Source organism: Lepisosteus oculatus, chromosome 4 (genome assembly GCF_040954835.1).
Source record: "Lepisosteus oculatus isolate fLepOcu1 chromosome 4, fLepOcu1.hap2, whole genome shotgun sequence".
NCBI classification, from domain to species: Eukaryota; Metazoa; Chordata; class Actinopteri; order Semionotiformes; family Lepisosteidae; genus Lepisosteus; species Lepisosteus oculatus.
Genome location: NC_090699.1, coordinates 7356036 through 7376592, shown reverse-complemented (window position 1 = coordinate 7376592; position 20557 = coordinate 7356036). Strand labels below are relative to the sequence as shown.

Here is a 20557-nt window from a genome sequence, read left to right as displayed (position 1 = left end):
CATGACTCTGAGTTGTATAACATGGTCAGAAAATGGATGGAGAGAGTGGTATTTTCCTGTGCTTTTGCCGCCCCCTAGAGGATTCCAAGTTCATAGCAATAATGGCCACACTCCATGATGAAGTAGAAGTTGCTTCTGAGGGTGTCTTTTGTTCATAGTAGAATATGAGTCTCAGATTGATGCACATTTGGATTACTACAAGATCTGAACTTTCGCCAAAGTGATAGAATGTATTTTAAATAATCCTTTGGAATAGAAGGGCTGTTTCAAGGTTTAAATGCAATTAATATAGACCAGATATACAGTTTGAATGTATTTCCTTCAATTATCTCAATATATGGTAGTATCACAGTATGAATACTACTATATTATATACTAGAACAAATAGTGCTATACAACTGTACATCCTGTGAGGACACTGGATTTTTTCAAGTACCAGGTAAACTCCAGGGATCCAACTGAAATACTTTAAAATCATGTGGACTGCTGCCACCTAGTGTTTCTCTACTCAAAAAACGTAGTAAAAATCTTTTGATGTTCCAGCAGCACTGACAAATCTTTCACACATGCATTTATATACTTAATCTAGGCTGTCCATACATTTTGATTAGTTAAAAGTTGTGTGTATACAGGTAAGAGCAGTGATAAAGAAGATGTTTAGAAAGATAGTGATTTGATCAATTTCTTCAGACATATTTTAACCCAAAGGCTATCTGCTTCTTCTATTTTAACAGCGTGATCATTAACATGTGGCTCAGATGTTTCCTGTTGTGTGGAGAGGGGCTCAGTGCTGAGGACAGGTTTTTGTACGGCCTCTTGGTTCAGTCGTGTCACTGTGTTTCTCGCACAGTAATACACGGCTGTGTCTTCAGCTCTCAGGTTGTTCATTTGTAAGAAGAAGGTGCTGGAGGAGGTGTCCATGGAGGCAGTGAAACGTCCTTGGACTGAAGAGGCATAGTACTTGCTGTAACTTTCACTAAGGTAGCTGGCCAACCACTCCAGCCCCTTCCCAGGAGCCTGTCGGATCCAACCTTTCCTATAGCTGTCTATCTGGAATCCAGACACCTGGAAGGACGGTTTCAGAGACTCTCCTGGCTTCTTCGCCTCTGCAGAGGCAGGCTGGGTGAGTGTGATGCTGGACTGGGCTGTAACAGCTGTGGAAACAAACAGACATCAGATCAGATTCAACCATTGTGAACGAAGCTCATACAGCAAGCGACACAAATAAGGAGCAATTTTATTTTAACTTTATTTTTATTTCAATTTTAACTGAAAGTCCCAGCAGAAGAAATCCCAGCATGCTGACATAATTCATGGTGTACTGGTGCTCACTGACTATGCTGAGGAGATGCAGCTTGACTGTCAGACAGTGAAAGGACTGTCTCTTATATACAGGAAGAAGTGAAGAATTTGCATGCAATGCAAACAAGTTTGAATATTTAATACTGCTCTTATTGTTAACTAGAGTGTTGAAATATTCTTCATTACATCTCATGTCTGTTTAATTTAACAGCATTGAAATAATCAGATGGGAGTTCTTTCAGCATTGATATTGCATTTCTTCTGTTCTCAATACCTTACAATTCAGCATGACCTTATGCAGTCCTTCATCAATCTGAGACTCATAATGACAAATTTGACTAATTTGTTGATTTCAAAGGAGAGGCAATCTGACCAAGAGCTCTAAAGGTACAGTATGAACATGACCATAATAATATTCATAAATTGATCAATATTCCTGCTGCCGTTTGGGCAGATGAAAAGGTGATATCATTCATAACTGATCATTTTTTAGAGCAGAGATCACCAGTTGTAAACTATGAGGTTTGTTTCAAGTAACAGCATTGACCATACATTTTAGATTCTCAAATTATGTTTTGCATTCCACAATCAGCAAAGATAGCTGACATGGAGCAATGCTGAAATGGACGAACCCTCTGATATGAATTAACAGAGGGCTAAGATCTCCGAGATTGTCATACATTTTAGAAACCAGCACCTGCTGTCAGCCACCTGCCAGAACCAACTAATGTGTGTAGCTATTTCTAGTGCTGGAGTTTTTTTTATGCTCACAGTTTGCAGACACACACAGACACAAACACGCACAACAACCTAGGCCACTTTTCCCTGAAACTAGCTAACCTAATGGTTAACCTAACTAACTAGTTAACCTAATGTCTTTGGACATGGGAAACTTGAGGAAACCCACACAAACTTGGACAGAACATTCAAAGTCCTCAGAGATTGTCTCCCAGCCTGGAATTGAACCCAGGGTGCCATCGACGTGAGGCAGCAGTGCTACCCAATGTGCCCCCATCGTCCCCTGTGGTCTTGCAGTGTGCACTAAAATAATAATAATAATAATTGCTTACACTTATATAGCACTTTTCTAGACAGTTCACTCAAAGCACTTTACAGGTAATGGGGATCCCCTCCACCACCAGTGTGCAGCCCCACCTGGATGATGCTCCAGTACTCTCACCACACACCAGCTTTCAGTGGGGAGGAGAACAGAGAGATGAAGCCAGTTCATACATTGGGGTTATTAGGAGGCCAGGACTGGGAAAAGCTAGGAGGAAACTTGGCCAGGACACTAGGGTAACACCCTTACTCTTTTCAAGGAACAACCTGACTTTTTAATGACTGCAGAGAGTCAGTGTCTTGGGTTTACGTCTCATCCAAAGGACGTATCCAGGAGGTACGATTGAAGCAAACAATCCGAAGCAAGAGGCGAGGTCGTGGTCAAAAAGAGTAAGGTAGGTCGACATACCAGTACTCTGGTGGCAAACAATGCGAGACAAGAGGCGAGGTCCAAAGTCGAAAGGCTAAAGGGCATTCCAGAATCCAGAATAATATAAGGTACAGAAAACGCCAGGTAGAGCTCTCACCGAATAGACTCAATACCGAGCAGAGAGAAGCAGGTTAGGATGATTTAAATAGTGCTGCCGCACGGTAGAGCGTGTGCTGATGGATTAACACGTGCGGTGGCGCTTGTTATTATTATTAAACCGCTGCTGGTACTGGTTAGTTCTTTTGTGAGATGATCTCCGCTGGTTGGTGGTCGTGACATGAACAGCAGCAGCAACAACAATAAGTTAACGTACATCTCAGGGAAAATGAAAACACATCAGTGTGAGGCAGTGGTAGGGTTAGAGTTCAGTAATCTGACAGCTTGTGGGAAGAAACTTTCTCAGAACCTGGATGTTCGTGCCTTTATGCTCCTATAACACTTACCAGAGGGAAGGGGGGAGAAAAATGAGAAACAAGAGTAATGAAGCCAGTTAATGACTACAGAGAGTTAGGACATTGGTTTTATTTCTCATTTGAAGGACGCCACCTTTTTACACTATAGTGTCTCCGTCACTATACTGGGGCATCAGGACCCATGTAGACAACAGGGTGAGCACACCCTGCTGGCCCCACTAACACCTCTTCCAGCAGCAGCCTTAGTTTTTCCCAGGAGTCTCTCATCCAGGTACTGACCAGGCTTACACCTACTGAGTTTCAGTGGGCAGCCAGGTGTGAGTTGCAGTGTGATATGGCTGTATTGAGCGTTTTGTTTTTATTTCTACCTTATGATACGTCTAAGATAATGCCTTGGACTGGGCTGCCGGTCTTTGTGGAGCCTGCCATGTTCTCCCCATGGGTTTTCTCTGGGAGCACCACTTTCCTGCTGACTTGGTCAACTCATGTCTCAACAGTGTCCCTGTGAGTGTGTGTGCACTGTAATGAACTGGCATCTCCCCCACAGCTCCCCCTGCTGGTCAATGTCATAACAAAAAACCCATTAGCAGTTTTCAGGTCCAGGTTTGTGTCTGTGTGTTTGTATTGGTCACAAAATAAGCTTTAGAGATGATTGGCTGTACCCAGTACAAATGTCCAGCCTCATCAAGGTGACACTGTGACAGCCTTTCTGCACCAGCAGCCCGACTTGCACATAAGGGAGAAGAGTCAGAATCTGCTTCACCCATTAAATCAAAGTGGAATTTGAGGCTGGTTGGACTGTACATCCCTACTCGTATGAACAGTGTCCTGACCATCAGACAGTCAGAACCTGGGTTAGAGTAAAACTTATGTTATGCGTTACTGCATTTCATATATGATATATATAATACCATTGTTAAAAACTACACAGATTCTCAGTGTTTCATCTAGAAATTCCCTGTACATTTAATGTCTCTTCTGCCCTCAGAAGGATACAGCAGGAAGAACAGTGAAACTAAAATTAAGCAACAATCTCTTTCAAGCTCAATAACTCCCTTGACTGAATTCAGATTCGTTCTAGTTCTTAGTGTGGAGACCCTGCCAGTGGAGAGATGTGTATAGTAACACCTCCATTAAAAACACACACATCCCGTGTTAATAAGACACTATGAACCACTGATTGCCTAACAGGTGTTTTATATCTGAGGGTCTTATTTTCTCAGGTTTCCTGTACAGTAAATCCCTTCCCTGATGGGATTATTTTTATTGCAACTCAGTGGTTAAAGCAGGAATGCACGGTGCTTTCTGTTGAGTTTTATTATTCCTCTTTCTAACGTCCCCTTTCAGTTTGTGCACTCAAGGGTTTTTGTCAGGGCTCCGGCTTCACTTCTCTCACTGTGAGTCTCTAGCGCAGTAATACACAGCAGTGTCTTCAGTCTTCAGTTGGTTCATCTGTAGGTTCAGTGTGCTTTTGGGATTGTCTCTGGAGATGGTGAATCTTCCCTGGACAGACTGGGCATAGTTTTTAGTGGTGCCTGCCCAATAGCTGATGCGTGCAACCCACTCCAAGCCCTTTCCAGGAGCCTGACGAATCCAGTGCATGTAATAGTCGCCAAAGGTAAATCCCGAGGTTTTACAAGACAGCATATGAGATTCTCCCGGTTTTTTAACTGCTGGCTCAGACTCGGTCAATAGGATTTGTGATCGAACACCTACAAGGAGAAAATAAAGTCGTTAAAGTTCCTAAGCTCTTTCGTACATTGAGGCCAGTTGTTATAATTTGCTTGATCATTTGTTATTATCGCATTAAAAGAAAAGACTCACATGTTAAACAGGCCACTGCAGTTGAAAGAAGGAGTAAGATCTTCATTGCAACTTAGCTTGCTGTTCCTCAGTTAAAGGGGAAAAGCTAGAATTAATTCTGAGTTGATCAAGTTAAATATGTCTTGACTCACCAGCAATTTGCATGTGTGTGTCAAAGGGGTGGGATAGTTTTGACTTGGTGCTGCTATTTAGGGGTTGAAAAAATAGTTATATTCCTTTGTGTTTAGATAAGCTAGTCCTGCCTGAACTCCGGGAACCACAAGCAGCTGGTTAAAGAAACCGCATAAGTATTTAATACATGACATGATTTGATTAGTGGATCTGCCTTGATATATTAAATATCTTAATTTATATTACTGCATTTGAAAAATAATATTTCAGACATGTAGACATATGTACATTCATATTTCTTTTTTGAATATTTTAAGTTTTTGAATATTTAAAAAAATGTCAAACTGAATATTCTTAGTCATTGAATTTCATATTGTGTTCCATGTACTGGGTTCATTGATTTCAGTGTTTGGCTGTTTATGAAATGGCTGTTTGGCTGGTTTATCAAAGGCCTTCTTTTGATTGCTTTTATTCATATTTGTATAGGTTATGGTTCCTTTGACTTTTTGAACTTTTGATTAACTTTATTACATGCCTCCCTCTGTCAGATATCAATGTGTTGAAAGGAAAGTGCTGTGTCTCTGTGTGTCTGCACTGTAGTGTCTCTTTCCACATGGCCCTGATGGACCCAAAGCAAGGTTGTGAAAGGTGAGGGGGACTGCCTAGAGTTTAAAACACTTGGTTGCTGCACTGTGGGTGTTGTGCTCAAAAAGCTATTGAGTCATGAAGAAGACCCCACTATCCCAGTGTATTGCATGTCTAATGGTCCCATATTGAATATAGAAATATTGAAAAAATCATAAAAAACTAAGAGGTTTCACATCCCAAAGCAAGGCTTGAAAAGGTCAGAGGACCTGCTTAGTGTATAAAATGCTTACTTGCAGCATTGTGGGTGCTGTGGTTTAAATGCTAATGGCTTTTGAACAGCATCCCCCTATCCCAGTGCATAGTGCCACGTTAAATAAAAGCATGAGAAAAAAAAAGATTCAGAATGCAAATCTGTCAGCCTTCTGTGTAAAAAATCAGTTTGAACATCATGGGTGCTGTTTTTAATAAGCTGCTGCGTAAAGAATATGAATTTTCCTGCTGTCAGCAGTATTGTGTATATAGTTGACCCTTATCTGAATGAAAACAGGACATAAAGAAAGAGTTTCAGAAATCAGACAAAGCTTTATTCCCGTGCTTACAGTCTGGGTAATTGGAGACTGCGCTGTTGTGCTTCCTGTGGTGATATACGGGTTTTTCGCATGAAGCCGTATTGAGCAGTATTTCTCGTGTTGTGAACGTGTGTACACAGCGGTCCCCCCGGGTTCCAGTTAGTGCGTAATTATGCATTGATAAGTTTACAAAAAGAGACTTAGCTCACTGATAGTTCTATGTACAGGCTGTGAAACTTTTCACAAGTCGAGGTCTTTAAAATGCGTTTGGGTTGAAGGCTTTCTGTGTTTACCTTGCAAAGATATGGACATGAAAATATTTGTGTGTGGTCAAAAAAAATGTAGGAAAAATGACAAAATGAATGGTGGGAAAACATTCAAAATGTACTTTTTACACAAAGCAAGTGTTTTCGTAACCCTAATAGGTTTCGTGAAAACGTTACAGACATGCCAAAATCTTTTCAAACTGCAAGCTAACTTTACCGCGGTCAGTGTTCTGGGATCTGTAATGACTAATAGTCATGACCTGGGTTAGAGTAACACTCAGGTTACACGTTTACTGCATGACTTGACTTGGGCCAAAAATCCAATCCTGAAATTAACAATTCTGTAAGTAGTGTATAAATGCTGAAAGTTTACTTATCAAATCCACAACAATACAGCGTGCAGCAGTAGTTGCTGGCAATGAAATGTCTTTTCTGCGAGCTCACCAGGGCTAAAAATCACAAAATTCAAGTTACAAAATAAGGTTACATAATAGATAATAGTGCAATAGAAATGGAATAAAATAAACTCAGAGCTCAATAGAAATAGAGCTGCGATGTGTCCAGGCTGTATGCAATACATTATGTCCAAGTAGTGCAGTATGCCGAATACAATTAAATGTATGCAAACAATGGTCTTGTAATACGGGAAGTTACTAATACTAACTTTTTTAAAATATGTGGCTCGAAACACGAAGGACCCTATGAGAAACTGATGACTTTAGCGTTTTCAGTGGAGATCGGGTTCATCGGTATTGCATACAGTAGGTGAGGAGGCTAATAAGGGGGAAAATACAAACAGCTGAGCAAGAATTGAGACCAGAAAGTGGCACAACATGGTTACCAAATATACATATACAGTATAGTAGGAATAGAAGGACAAGACACTCATAAAACAATATTGATTGTTTCACTGGTGTCTATGGATAGTTTAGCATTGTATGATAGAATAATCTAGAAATGTGTAGATTAGCACCAGAGATCTGACAATACATAATTAGACACTTTTCTATATGAAGTCAATTGCCAAGTACAAAAATGTTCTTTTAACCGCAACAGGACTGAAGTCTTGCTTCTGGGCTCCTCCCATTAACTGTGGAGGACACTGCACCTACCGCTCGTATTAGATCCAGGCAACTAGATGTGCAAATGTTATAAAATTATCCTTCTTCCTCCTCCTCAAATAGAGGACCATCGCCTACTACCCCTAACAGTAGCTAAAAAGTTGGTAACCATTTTCATCCTCTTTGAAATTGAGGATGACAACTCCTTGCTAACCAGGGTGCCTACATTCACAGTGAACAAAACTGGGTATGTGTAGATCTGGATGGAGAGAGGCAGCACCATTTGAAAAGGTTACACTGCCTAAAACCCACTCAATGGAGTAGAGCTTCAAACATTCTCCAACGCAACTGGTCTAAAACCTCAGCTGATGTGAAGCTTGAGAAAGTAATGCTACATACAGTATATAAAACAAAATTGCAAAAGTTATTACCCAAGTGAATTATAACCCCCCCCACAACAACATCCAAGTCAGGTTCACACTTCATTATGGAAGCAGACTGGCAGAGACCATGGCAGTAACCTCCATTGACCAACAGCAAGACCCAGTCCTGCAGGGACTACAATTCAGTGGCAAAGGACACCATTAGACCCTTACAGGTTGGTAACATGACCATGGATAATTGCACCCATTTTACTTGCCCAAGAGCCCAACCATCCCCCTCTCTAGTTAGGGTACACAGGACACAGAATCACTTTCAACATCTTTATTAGGACAGACTTCCTCCAACAGAACCATCTCTTCAGACAGGTTGCTGGTCCCTGAAGCAGCAGGCAAGAACCTGAAAAAAAAAAAAATGGTTGAAGCCCCATTAAGTGCAGGAAAAAGACAGGATTTTCTGGAGTACAATGGGAGAGAAATTACAGAAAGGAATCAGGCCTTGGAATCCCTGAAAACAAAAAAATACCTCCATGCAAAGGGGTCCCATAGCAATTTAGTGACACTCATACCCCACCAACCTACCCCTCAGTCCCTAGGGCCCTCATCCTTTCCTGGGCAGGGGGTCCTGACACAGCGCCTGTCAGCATCTGGGTTCGCCAGCACTGGGATTTCTGCAAGAGAAGATCACATAGTGGGCTCCCGAGGTAAAGATACTATTGCAAAGCATCAGATGTGCATGGACAGAAGGAACACACGGAGAAGAGCTTAAATAGAGACTCACTGCGGCCATCAAAGCAGCCCTCCACACACTGCCGCTCAGACGGTAGGCACAGCTCTGTGGAGCACATGAAGTAGATCTGGAAGAGGGATTACATGCCAAGTTGTCATGGTTGTTTTACATGGATCTATAGAGTCTACAACCACAAAAAGCCTCACCTCCTCATTGATGTAGGAGTAGGAGGTGCTGTCCAGGAACTGGAAGGTCTGGATGTGGAAGCGGCGGTGGTGCTTGGGCAGAGGCAGCTTGGAGTGGATGTGCAGGGTGGACGTGTGGCCGTAGTCCAGAGGGTTGGGGCAGCTGCAGAGAGAGGCACCATGATCAGTACCCTGCCTGCAATCCACTGACCAGCCCAGGGTTAGAGCTGCACAAGCAGGAGCCCCTCACCCATCATAGAGCAGTACCCAGACAGCCTGGCCAGAGCGGGGGTAGGCAACACAGTAGTGCACCAGGAGCACCAGGTTGGGGTCTGGAGAGTTCAGCAGTCGCACCTCCAGGTAGACTGGGTTCCCCAGCAGGAGCCGGAGAGGCCGGTGGTACTGAGGGTAGAACCTGGAGTAGCTCTCGTCTAGAGGAAGATGGAGAAGGGATGGGTGGAGCTGTATGCTGTGGCCAGATCATAAAGCCACGGCATTGTGGAGTCTAGTATAGCCAGTCATTTCTCTTACCCCCCTCAAGCCATGTCGCATTGAATACTCCCCTCGTGAGGAGCCGTTTGATAATCAACCGCTCACCTGTGGCGATCCGGAGCTGCACCCCAAACACTCCCTGGGACAGGACAGCAGAGGGCAGGTAGGGGCTCTTCACCAGGTAGCCTGTGCTGGCCAGGTTCCCCTCAGCATAGCGGCACTCCACCAACAGCCTGCAGAGCAGGAGGCAAGCCATATTCCTCCATGTGGTAAGCTGGCCAGCACAATAGATCTAGATCAAAATCCTGCTCACCTGAAGGGGCTGTCCCTGGTAATGACTCCATAGCTCTGCATATTGCGTCTTGCCCGTGTCTCCACCTCAGCCAAGTAGATGGTGGTCTGTCCTACCACCTGAGCAGAGAGCAAGGTCAGTAACCAAAAACTGCCTCTTGAGCAGGTTCCTTCTACTTCTAATAAAGCAATTCTATACTCCTATATAAATGACTGGGAGAACTGATTTTAAAGGGATCAGTGTACTCACAAAAGCATGGGTCCCACAGCCAGTGACAGGGAATTTGAAGATGGCAAACTCCGAGGTACAGATGACAGGGGTGCAGGATGCGTTGCCAGCAATCACCAGGCTGGCAGGATCCACAGGGGGTACAGAGATGGTCCGAGGGACAGCAAAGACAAAGTGCTTGTCAGCAGTGCACTCTGGGGAGAGAGGAACATGTCAGGATCTTCATTATGCTGGTCAGGAAGGTGCCTGGGACTGGATCAGTAAGGAGAGGTCTACCCTCCAGTGGATAGTAGCAAGAGGATGTTCCTGGGTCCACACAGCATCCCTTGGCCAGGCAGTGGGCTGGAGAAATCCTCCCTGGACCACAGGGCACCCGATGGCTCCTGGGTAGTTGACATCCTGGAGAGACCAGATTGGATCCATCAACACAGTTATGTAGCCAGTTACCAGCTCTCCAACCTATACACTCACCCTCCCTTGGTTTGTAGGGGCGATAGGGACAGGACACCACAATCTCCCCTCTTGGGCCAACATTGGGAATGTACACCACCTTCACAGTGTAGTGAAGATCCTGCAAGAAGAAAAAAAAGGGATAAGACAGTTGTGCTGGTGACATCTGCAGATAGCCAACCCCACTTCCAGATCTGAAAGTACCCAGGAACTACCACCAGAAGGGCTATTCTGTAGAACAGTGGAAGTCATGTTTACAGCCCACACCCTGAAGGTGAATGAGCTGCAGTGTTAATTCCCCCCTCCCCATCCTATTTTAAGGACTAAATACCCACAAAAATATTCCACAATGAGCATCTTGGAGTGAATCCACACTCATCTGACAGGTTATTCCACCCAAAACTCCTTCTGAAATGTCTTGGCACATCAAGTTCACCGTTCACACCTCATGTCATGAATTCTTATGGTTTCTTAATTAAGTGGTACCTAGATAGGCGTGTACACTGGAGACATTTCACGCTGTATTGCTGTGCATTAAGAACTAGAGCACCTTGGTCTTTTTACAAGATGAAAAGGCACAGAAGGAAGCAATGCTCGTGGCACTCCATGCTTTCAGCAGGAAGGAAGCAATCTGGAGCCTGGCAGTATTTTATATAGGACAAGCCAAGCAGGAAAGGCTCCTGTAAGATACTGAAGTGCTTGTCGAGTCACAGCATGCAGAGACTTGTATTAAAACATCCATTTTATGCACTGTAGCTAGTCTACAAGTTAAACCAGAAGACTAAGCAAGAATAAACAGTTTTACAGTTCAAGTATTACTCTTTTGTCTTGACCGGAGATCAGTGCAAGAAGCTCCGCTTAAAGTGAATATTGGTCGAACATGCCACACGTGCTGCATTTCAGCTTGGTAATGGGACCATCAAAAAAGCAGTTTTTGTTCATCTTGAAGTGATTAACCAAGTTGATAATATGCTCAGAGAAGTGGAGTGCACACAGCATGAAATAACCATTAGAAAAGAGGTCAACATACTTGTGTGGCTGGGTGTGAAGCTATGCGAGAAATAGGATCACGGCACCAACATTTTACAGAGCATGCTGGCATTCACCCATTTAAGAAAAAGAGCTGCGACACCTGAAGCTCAGCCCTGACACCATTAAGAGCACAAAGTCATTAACACCTAAACTATGGTGGTGTCAAAAGGGCTAGTTATTCATCAGAAAAACTAGCCCAGTGAGGTAAAGAATGCAGATGTTACCTGCCCACTTTTAATAGGTTTAAGCAACTCAAGCAGTCATTCTACTACAGTTATTAGCAAACTCTGGATTGCCAGGAGCCTCAAATTTCTAATGGAATGAAACTTGACAAAATTCCATACATGTGTCACAAAATAGATTAGGAAGATATCTGAAGCAAAGGGTTCATACGTCTTGCATTTGATCTGCCCTTTCTGGGGATTACACAAAGGCTTGTGCTTTTTAACAGCTACACAAGTTAAGCTGCTTGACTAGAATGACTAAAACTAGCCTTACTTTTAGTCATCTAAGAAGATGAGTGCACATCGAGCTCAACAGTCACTTTCTAGTTACCCTCTAAATTTAGTCCGACTCTTGGGGACTTGATAGGCCAAATTAACCCTGGTCATCTGAACCAACTTCTTCTAGACCAATACCCATTTGTTTAGACAAGGTCTTACTTTCAGGCATATGGTGGAATTGGAAATGGAAGGCATGTTCATTGCTCATAGTACAGGCCAGTGTATATAATACTCAGGAAACAAAGCTCAAGCCCAGCCTCACCACAAGCCGGACATGGCAGCCAGTGTACAGGATGGTCAGGGTGTTCAGGTGCCGCCCTGCAGTCACAGAGTATCCACAGGATGGAGTGTCCAGCACAGACACCAGACTGCCAGAAGAACCTGTACAGGGTACACAAGAATCCAAGTTTCTTTTTGTACCTGCAATATGAAATCCTGCCAATCAGGAATGCATACATGGTATCCATTATGGCACACTGGATAGAGGCAACTATTATTTTAAGGTGCATCTTGCATCATAGGGAATCTCCAAACAGCAATCAGCACAGTGTAATGCTGCAACCCATAATGTCAAGGCACATTTAGGGGGTACTGGAACTGTTCAAAATGCCATGTAAGCCCCCTGTTCCATTAGTGGCCAACAAGCGGCAGCAGTCTTGCTAGGCAACAGCCTTCTGCCTTACCAGGGACCAGCAGTAAAACTCCTTCCCCAGTCACTCACTCTGAACCTTGATCTCCTCCAGGGGGCCAGCAGGCAGGGTCACAGTCATGCACACCTCACTGCAGGAGATGGTCAGGCCTCTGGGAGGTGGGGGTGGAGGGGCAACTGGAACATGGCAGGACACCGTGCCAGTCACCCATTTCCTCTGCTGTTTGTCATAGTATCTCACGGTCAGGGAGTAGTGTTGCCGCTGGTTCTTCCTCTGTGGTGGGGAACAGGGTTGCAGGTTAAAAGCACTGATGTAGAGCCATTTGGAGCAACTAGGGCACTATTGCTCTCGCACAAGCTCCCAGGGAGTCCAAACCCAGAACTTCCCCTTACCCAGGTCCTGATGTAACACCCTTTGTAGGAAGCCACCAGCACCAGCCAGCTCCTGGTGGTCCGCACCTTGTGCCCACAGTGCTCTGGGAGTCTGGTAACCAAGAGAGGAGCCATTTTGCCTGGGAGAAGGTGGAGTGTTAGAGGCTTACAGGTAAGTGGGCTTTCACAGCAGCTCTGTACAGCACCAGAAAGCAAGAAAAAAAAAAAAGAAAGAGGTCTTCCCCTTTCTAGGGACATCTACTGCATCATGCCCCTAATTCTGGTCCTCCACACTTGCCTGCTCTTCTCTCAATTTAATTGACCAAAGGGTACTGAACTGGAATACATGCAGGTTCTCTTTGGTTACAATAGAAACTGGAGGCTTGGCACAATAGTCCACACTCTGCATCTTCATTTAAACCCCCCCCCCAACAACTCAAATAAGCATTGTGCTCTGCGAGGTAAGAACATCCCCCCTGTGGTTTCAAGCATCTCATGCAGAGACATACCCATTTAGGGAGATACAATCCATTGAGCAAAAAAGCACATTCATTTGGAGACACTGTAGACTTCATAGAATTAGGAAAGTCACAGAAGTCTTTACCCCATACACTGTATGGAACAAGATCTCCCTATCCATTCCCATGAAATGGTGCAATGTTCAAAGACGAGCAGAGCATTCTGGGGGTGCATTTACCCACTGAGGTACAGGGACAATTGTTTAGAGAGGCTGTCCTGCTACATTGGGGGATACCACTGCAGCACAATCCTTTGGTTTACAGCTCAGATGGCACATGAACGGGTTTTGATCTCCTGAACAGAGGGTGGCACAACCTGTCCATGTATAGGGCTAGTGCAGGTACATGCAGGGTAGAACCTCACCCTTCAGCAGGTAGACTCGGCTGAACCTCCTCACAGAGAACTTGAGCATCATGCTGCTCTTGCCACAGGACAGCAGGGGGCGGCTGTGGGATTGCTGCTGCTCAGGGTCACCCTGAGACTCTGGGAGGAAAGAGAGGAAATGTTACTGGGCACAAAACCTTCAAGTTGGTAGCTGCATCAGCAAAGGAACAAGTAAAGGTTTATTCCATGCTGAAGAGAAAAGAAAAACAGTTCCAGCTGTGGAGCCATCTTCAGGTGAAGGCTCCACAGCCAAAATTGTTCTCTTCAGTACAGAAAGTAGATTTACTTGTTCCCCGTGAAGATCTGTAAGAATGCACTTCACTCTAGATGAAAGTTACTTCAGAAGGAATTTCTGCTGTAACCTACTGAAAGGAAAGAAGAAGCAGCCCTATGCAAAGCACGCATGCAGATAGGAATGGTCATGACCATTCCTATGCACCCAAAATTCCTTTTAGAGGAAATACAGCAGAGCTACTTTACTACCATGCAGTTGTATTCAGTCCACAGACTTGCAGAAACTCCCTACCAGGGTCAGAGGAGGGAGGATCTGCTTCAGAGGGACCAGTTGTCACTGCTGCCACATCTCTCTGCACATCAGCACCAGAGTCCTTATCCAGGTCTTCCCCCTCAGCATCAGAGTCCATTTCCATCAAGTCCTGCTCTTCCCCATTTAGTACCCCTCTCATCTCTCCAGCAGAATAACTATCATATCCATCTGGTGGGGTCTCCCGGAATACAGGACTACCCACATTGGGCTCAAAACCATCATACTCTTCCTCTTCACCAAAAACAGCACCTGGACCCTTGAGCTGGGCTTGGGCCACTGCAACACAGAGCCATGCTAACAATCCAGGCAAAAGGAAATCCATCACAACCACTCGTCTCCCCATTTTTTCATACAAAAACACTTCAAGAGCAGGAATAGCTATCGCTCTTGCCGCTGGGGTTTATATACACGCACAGTGAGGCGCGGGCTGTCCTGTGGGCCAATCAGGAGCAGGTAAGGAAGTCCAGAACATTTCCACGCGCTGAGGTTTCGGACGCGGTGTTGAGAGTGAAATCACGTGACACAGCTTGACTGCCCGGATACGCTGCGTGATCAGCTTGTTCTTGTATCATCAGTCTAAACTGAGACAATAAAAATAGAACTTGTAAACAATCGTATTACATCGTGATGAAATGCCGTTGATCGAATTGCACAATGATTCTTCATGATATTAACATTATAGCTGTAATGCAGATCGCGGTAACTTTCACTGTGTTCGAAGATCCCGCTGTGTTGATGACCTGAGCAAATTGAAACGCCAGAAAACACCTCCGTACTACAATACATTCTCACGAGCTGATATTAGGCAGGAAGTTTGAAAGCGAAGGCAGATGACAACAAGTGTTGTTCAAGGTGAGAAGTGTGTTCATAACGGGAACATTTAATAAGTTAATTTCCGTTCAATTGTATTCCTACTACGGACAGAGTTTATTTAAAATTGATATATCAATTCCACAACAATACAGCGTGCAGCAGTAGTTGCTGGCAATGAAATGTCTTTTCTGCGAGCTCACCGGGGCTAAAAATCACAAAATCCAAGTTACAAAATAAGGTTACATAATAGTAGATAATAGTGCAAACGAAATGGAATAAAATAAACTCAATATAAATAGAGCTGCGATGTGTCCAGGGTGTATGCAATACAGTATGTCCAAGTAGTGCAGTATGCCGAATACAATGAAATGTACGAAAACAGTGGTCTTGTGATACAGGAAGTTACTAATCCTAACTTTTAAAAAAATCTTTTAAACGGCCCTTGATTTGCATACTGATTTAAAAAGGACACAATGAGAAACCGATGACTTCTTTAGATTTTTTTAAAAGGACACAGTTACGAAGACGTGCTAGTTAAAGCCTCATTTTAAGAACATGCAGTCGCTTGCTAATGCTCGCCTTTTAAGGCTACATCCGCAACTCTTCTGATTTAGGGTATGATATTGGTGACAAATGTAATTTTCCTGTTCACACAAACGCACAGAGGATACTGGAATTAAGTGCAAAATACACCAACTCGGCAGACGGGGTTACTGGAGGTCAAAGTCCCCGTGCACGGTCACGTGATCACCCGAAAAACAAGGCGCTATATCTCGGTAAAAAGACATGAGCTGGGAATTTACTTTCAACGACACAGACGCAGCACTAACGAATGAGACCGGTTTGGTTTCCCGACACCAACGAGCCATTCGCACACGTGGGGCTGGCTGTTTGCCAGTACTCGTTGTAAAAAAAAAGGAGAGAGGGACAGATGTGAACACGGTTTTCCAAAGGATGAAAGTCGCCTTCATATATTCACATTTGCGACCCATTTCGCACTCTTCAGCGTAATGATATTTCCCCCCAAAGTGGTTTAAATCTCAAAAGGAAGAAGACATCTTAATGTCGTAATGTACAGTACTTGCAATCGTTTCACTGTGGAATTCTGTTTCTTCTCGTGAAAAATCTCCGTGCTCCGCCGACTTCTCTCTAGGACAGCCCGCCGTAACTTTAAGCGAGGGGCCTGAACCAAGTGCTGGAAGAGCGGGTGTCGTGACTTTTTTTGCATTTCAGCTCAAGTGATGTCAAAGCAAAGAAGAACGGATGTAATGCCTAGTAACCCATGGCTTAAAAAGTTTATGGATTTCCCTAAATGTATTACTTCTGTCGTTTTTGCATCATCTGTTTGCTGAACTTGATCAGTGTGTCTGCTGCACAGTATTACACAGAGAGTCTTCTATCTTCAGGCTGCTCATCTGTAGACAAACTGTATTGTTGGGATAATCTCTGAGGATGGTGAATCTTCTTTCAACAGACTGGGCATAGCTTGTTCTTGTCACGCCCTCTGTAGCCAGAGGGCGCTCCTTCTCTGTCCTGTCCCTAGTTTCCAGTCTGCTGTCCTTCCTGTCCCTCTCTTTCCCTTGGGCTATATATTTCCGGGTCTTGCACTCTGCCAGGGCTCAGGATTGACGTTCGATGTCCTGAGACCCGCCTAGCACCAGGTCACCCCACGTCCGCTACCTGAGGGCATTGGTTTCTATACGGCACTCCTGAACTCTTTGCACTATTGAGCCCGGGCCTTTTTCCCGTTCCGCCGCTACGCATATGGGTCTTTTTCCGCTCTCCTGCTCCCCACGGTTAGTCCCTTTGGACGTCCGTGACAGTTCTATCACCACCATAATCAATGTAGGCCAATCATTCCAGACCTTTCTCAGGAGTCTGTTGGACCCAGATACAAGGATGGATGGTATTACCATCCTCATCTGGAGGAAAGACCTGACAAGACAGTATGAAAGACTCTCCTGGCTTCTTAACCTGAGGAACTGACTGGGTCATTAACATGTCAGAATGGACACCTGGAAACAGAAAACAAAGTCATAAAGTTACTGATTGTTGCTGGAGTGACACTCTATCTACTTTACTGCAGCTGCATTTCTCACACGTAATTAAAATACTCACTTATCAAACACAGGACTATCATGAGGAAAAGGCTTAATGTCTGCATTGTCACCTGTTAGCAATGACACAGAAAGAGAACTTCAGCGTGAACTGTCTCTCTTCCCTTGTGTGGCTGTTATGTCAGAGGGTTAGATATCAAGAGGAACAGGTAGATTGGCATAAACCTCTAGGAGAGGAGATTTAAAGATGCAGTGACCCCTGATGCTAATTTGAACTGTCTGTCTGGGCTCTATTTATAAAGTTTGTTTTTGCATGTTGGAAATTTAAAATTCTTAAAGAGATCACAGGTCGGTACATTTGACATATTTGAGTGCCTTCTAATTCACTCCCTACTGTTGTCCCCTATAAGATAAATTGAGAGGTGTGTGCACAAGTTGTGATTTGATAAAGAGGAATATTTATTTGATATCTTTGAATATCTGTAAAATGAGTAAATTGATCTTTAAATCATTAGCATAACACTTTGGAAAATACATTGCTTATGGAAGAATTTAGCATTTGAAGTAATTAATAACCAGTAATTGGAGTTTGCATGATCATATAATGTGTTACAATCAAACTACAGTATACCTCCAAATTCTCTCATAGAGCTTCCCAGTGGATAAGGGGTTAATGGATGAGATGTAGAGTATTTGTTAAAATGTATTTAACGTTAACCCATGATCACGTCACAAGATAGAGTTGATCTTGGATTTTTTAGGTCAGGCCCTAAATTGAAACAGCTTGTAAAGGAACCTTTTCAGATCCTAATGTGAACATTAAAACTTCCAGAGAATTTCTGATTTTTGGGGGCATCTATAAACATGTATTTGCTGTGCTGAGCCGATTGATATTGCTGGAGAAATATAAATTGTTGTCTTTGTACCATTAAATACGGCTCAAAATTCTGGCTCTTGTAAAACTGTTGCATGTTATTGGTGAAATGTATAATGTAAATAAGGGCAAAATTGTAGTAATAATCTAGTTCTTGATATTGCAGGAGAAATATAGATTTATATGTGGTTCTTAGAGTATGTGACGTCTTGTAACTACTGCGTATTCGTAAACAGTGACAGTTATTGTACAGGCAGTGAAGGGAACTTCCTCACTGTGGTCCTCGGGCACAGTAATACACAGCTGTGTCGTCAGACTGCAGGCTGTTCATCTGCAGGTAGACTGAGCTGCCAGACTTGGAGATTGTGAACCGGCCCTTGATGGAGTCTGCGTATCTTGTGTTAGCATTGTAGTAAATGAGTGCCAGCCACTCCAGTCCCTTTCCAGAGGGCTGACGAATCCAGCCCGTTGCATAGCTGCTATCCGTCAGGGAATATCCACTGACTGCACAGGACAGCCGCAGGCTCTGTCCTGGCTTTCCGATCTCCGAGCTGGACTGGGTCAAGACCACATCACAACTGGCATCTGCAAAACCAGGAAACACAAAACAATCTCTTACTAGACATCAGAGACACAATATATACAGCAGACTTAAACAAAGCCAACAGGAAACACTCACGTTGCACAAACATCAAGACCAGTAATACTCCTGCTGAGAGACTCATGTTTGTCTCAGGACTGTGACTGTGAACCCTGGACAGACAGTACAGGTTTCCTCAGGGATCCCCTGTTCATCTGTGTTTAATACGCCTCTGCCTCTCACTTTGCATGAGGGATTTGCATGAAGTTTGAGAAACAGGAAGCTCAGCTCTTTTCTCTTCCATAAAATCATTCAGAGCTATAGAGACATGATCTACGATGTCTCACTTTAATGTATAAGTTTGGATATGTGTACATGAATGGGTGGGTGTATATGTGTAAGATCTTTCTGCACAGAAATTTTATTACAGATTTTTTCTAACATCTGTTTTTTTAACAAGTTCTGTCAGTTGTTTTGCCAGTACCATATTCCTCATGTATACTACATTTATATTAGTATCGTCGGTCAATATCTGCACATTATCGGAATGGAGGACAATACTGAACCAGAGCACTGCAAGTCCAGATGAAACCTGGCTTTTCTGCAATTTGCAGAACCAATTTCCCTTTAGAAAGAACTTCTTCCCCACAGTGACAAGCGATATGTTTTTCAGATTGCTTTTCCACGTTTCATCATTTGAAAGAATCTCAATGTTTAATACCTGATAGAAAAGCATAATGAAATATTTTACACTGATTGCTTTACACAACACATCCTGTATGGTTTCTTATATAAATTCTTTTACACCTTAGAATGTTGCATCTTAAAAAACATAGATTTGTCTAAATATTTTATTTTATTGATATCTCTATTAACAATTTAATAAGTAAAAATACAAAACATATTTCTAGATGTCGCTGGAGAATGTTGATTACAGGGTCATCATGTGAAAATGTGTGAAGACATTACGCAATAGGATAGCCTATACATTTTTTTTCAGATTTTTTTTCAGAAATTCATATATATTCACATATAGTTTTGTTGTTTTTTCGTTGATTAACTCAAATACTCAAATAAGGAATCAGTTCTATTATAGCTGTTATAGACTCAGTAGCAACCGTTCAAAACTGACAGTAAATTCTCGAATTAGGAGTAATTATTGGTGTCACTAATGAATTTGAATCTCTACTTCCCATGTCATGGACTTTTCATGTTCCATATCCTAATTCAATTAAATACCTCATTATTTATTTTGTAGGGTGAACAATCCTCAGCTATCAAAGTTATTAAAAATCAGTGGAATCAATTGGAACCTGTAATGAAGTCCCAAATTCCTTTGGCCCTGTTCGTGACCTTAATTAGAAACCAACCTGCTGAAGACTGGGATAAGTTTGGCCTGCAACCATTTGAATACTTTGGGAGCACAGTTAAACATCAATTGCAAAGGTTGTATACGATGTTCACGGAGGATCAAAACTTTATTTGATGTGATTTTGGGACCCAAATATTTAAAGATCTCTATATGTGATGCTTTTATTATCATTATGAAAGAGAAATACTGAAATAGACAAACTGCATAGTCACCCTAGTATAATCACTTCATGTAGTTCCTTGAATTCAGTACAGTATGTGGTTTTTGGACAATCTGTTCACTGGACTTGATCACTGTGTCTGTAGCACAGTAATACACTGCAGAGTCTTCAGTCTTTAAGCTCCCCATCTGTAAGTACAGTGTACTTTTGGAATTGTCTCTGGAGATGGTGAATCGTCCCTGTACAGACTGAGCATACATTGTACTATCACCATCATAGTTGATGTAGGCCAACCATTCCAGTCCTTTCCCAGAA

At 43.2% G+C, this 20557-nt stretch overlaps 1 protein-coding gene and 1 gene segment (V, D, J or C); both read right to left on the bottom strand.

The window, feature by feature from the left end:
• Window positions 1-8313: 8313 nt before the first annotated feature.
• On the bottom strand, window positions 8314-14747 carry LOC138238299 (zona pellucida sperm-binding protein 4-like). The gene is made up of 15 exons (XM_069188484.1): window positions 14366-14747; window positions 13819-13938; window positions 12958-13076; window positions 12637-12838; window positions 12178-12296; window positions 10402-10501; window positions 10207-10329; window positions 9952-10124; window positions 9724-9821; window positions 9516-9643; window positions 9169-9349; window positions 8940-9081; window positions 8785-8860; window positions 8586-8674; window positions 8314-8403 (listed from the first exon to the last, which is right to left on the bottom strand). Exons 1-14 carry the CDS (start codon window positions 14727-14729, stop codon window positions 8589-8591), a joined length of 2031 nt encoding a protein of 676 aa, XP_069044585.1. The 5' UTR covers window positions 14730-14747; the 3' UTR covers window positions 8314-8403; window positions 8586-8588.
• A 3654-nt stretch (window positions 14748-18401) lies between these two features.
• LOC138238200 (immunoglobulin heavy variable 3-30-3-like) lies at window positions 18402-18855 on the bottom strand. The segment is given in 2 exon segments: window positions 18402-18715; window positions 18810-18855. Coding segments are annotated over 2 exon segments (360 nt in total).
• Window positions 18856-20557: the final 1702 nt, after the last annotated feature.

Bases quoted from the DNA above. Each gene is read 5' to 3' on its own strand.
- LOC138238299 (XM_069188484.1), bottom strand. From the start codon at position 14,729: ATGGGGAGACGAGTGGTTGTGATGGATTTCCTTTTGCCTGGATTGTTA. The intron at 9,350-9,515 runs GTGAGCGGTTGA...ATCTTCCTCTAG, and splicing joins GCAGCTCCGGATCGCCACAG to ACGAGAGCTACTCCAGGTTC. The intron at 8,675-8,784 runs GTGAGTCTCTAT...CTTCTCTTGCAG, and splicing joins GGGCTGCTTTGATGGCCGCA to AAATCCCAGTGCTGGCGAAC.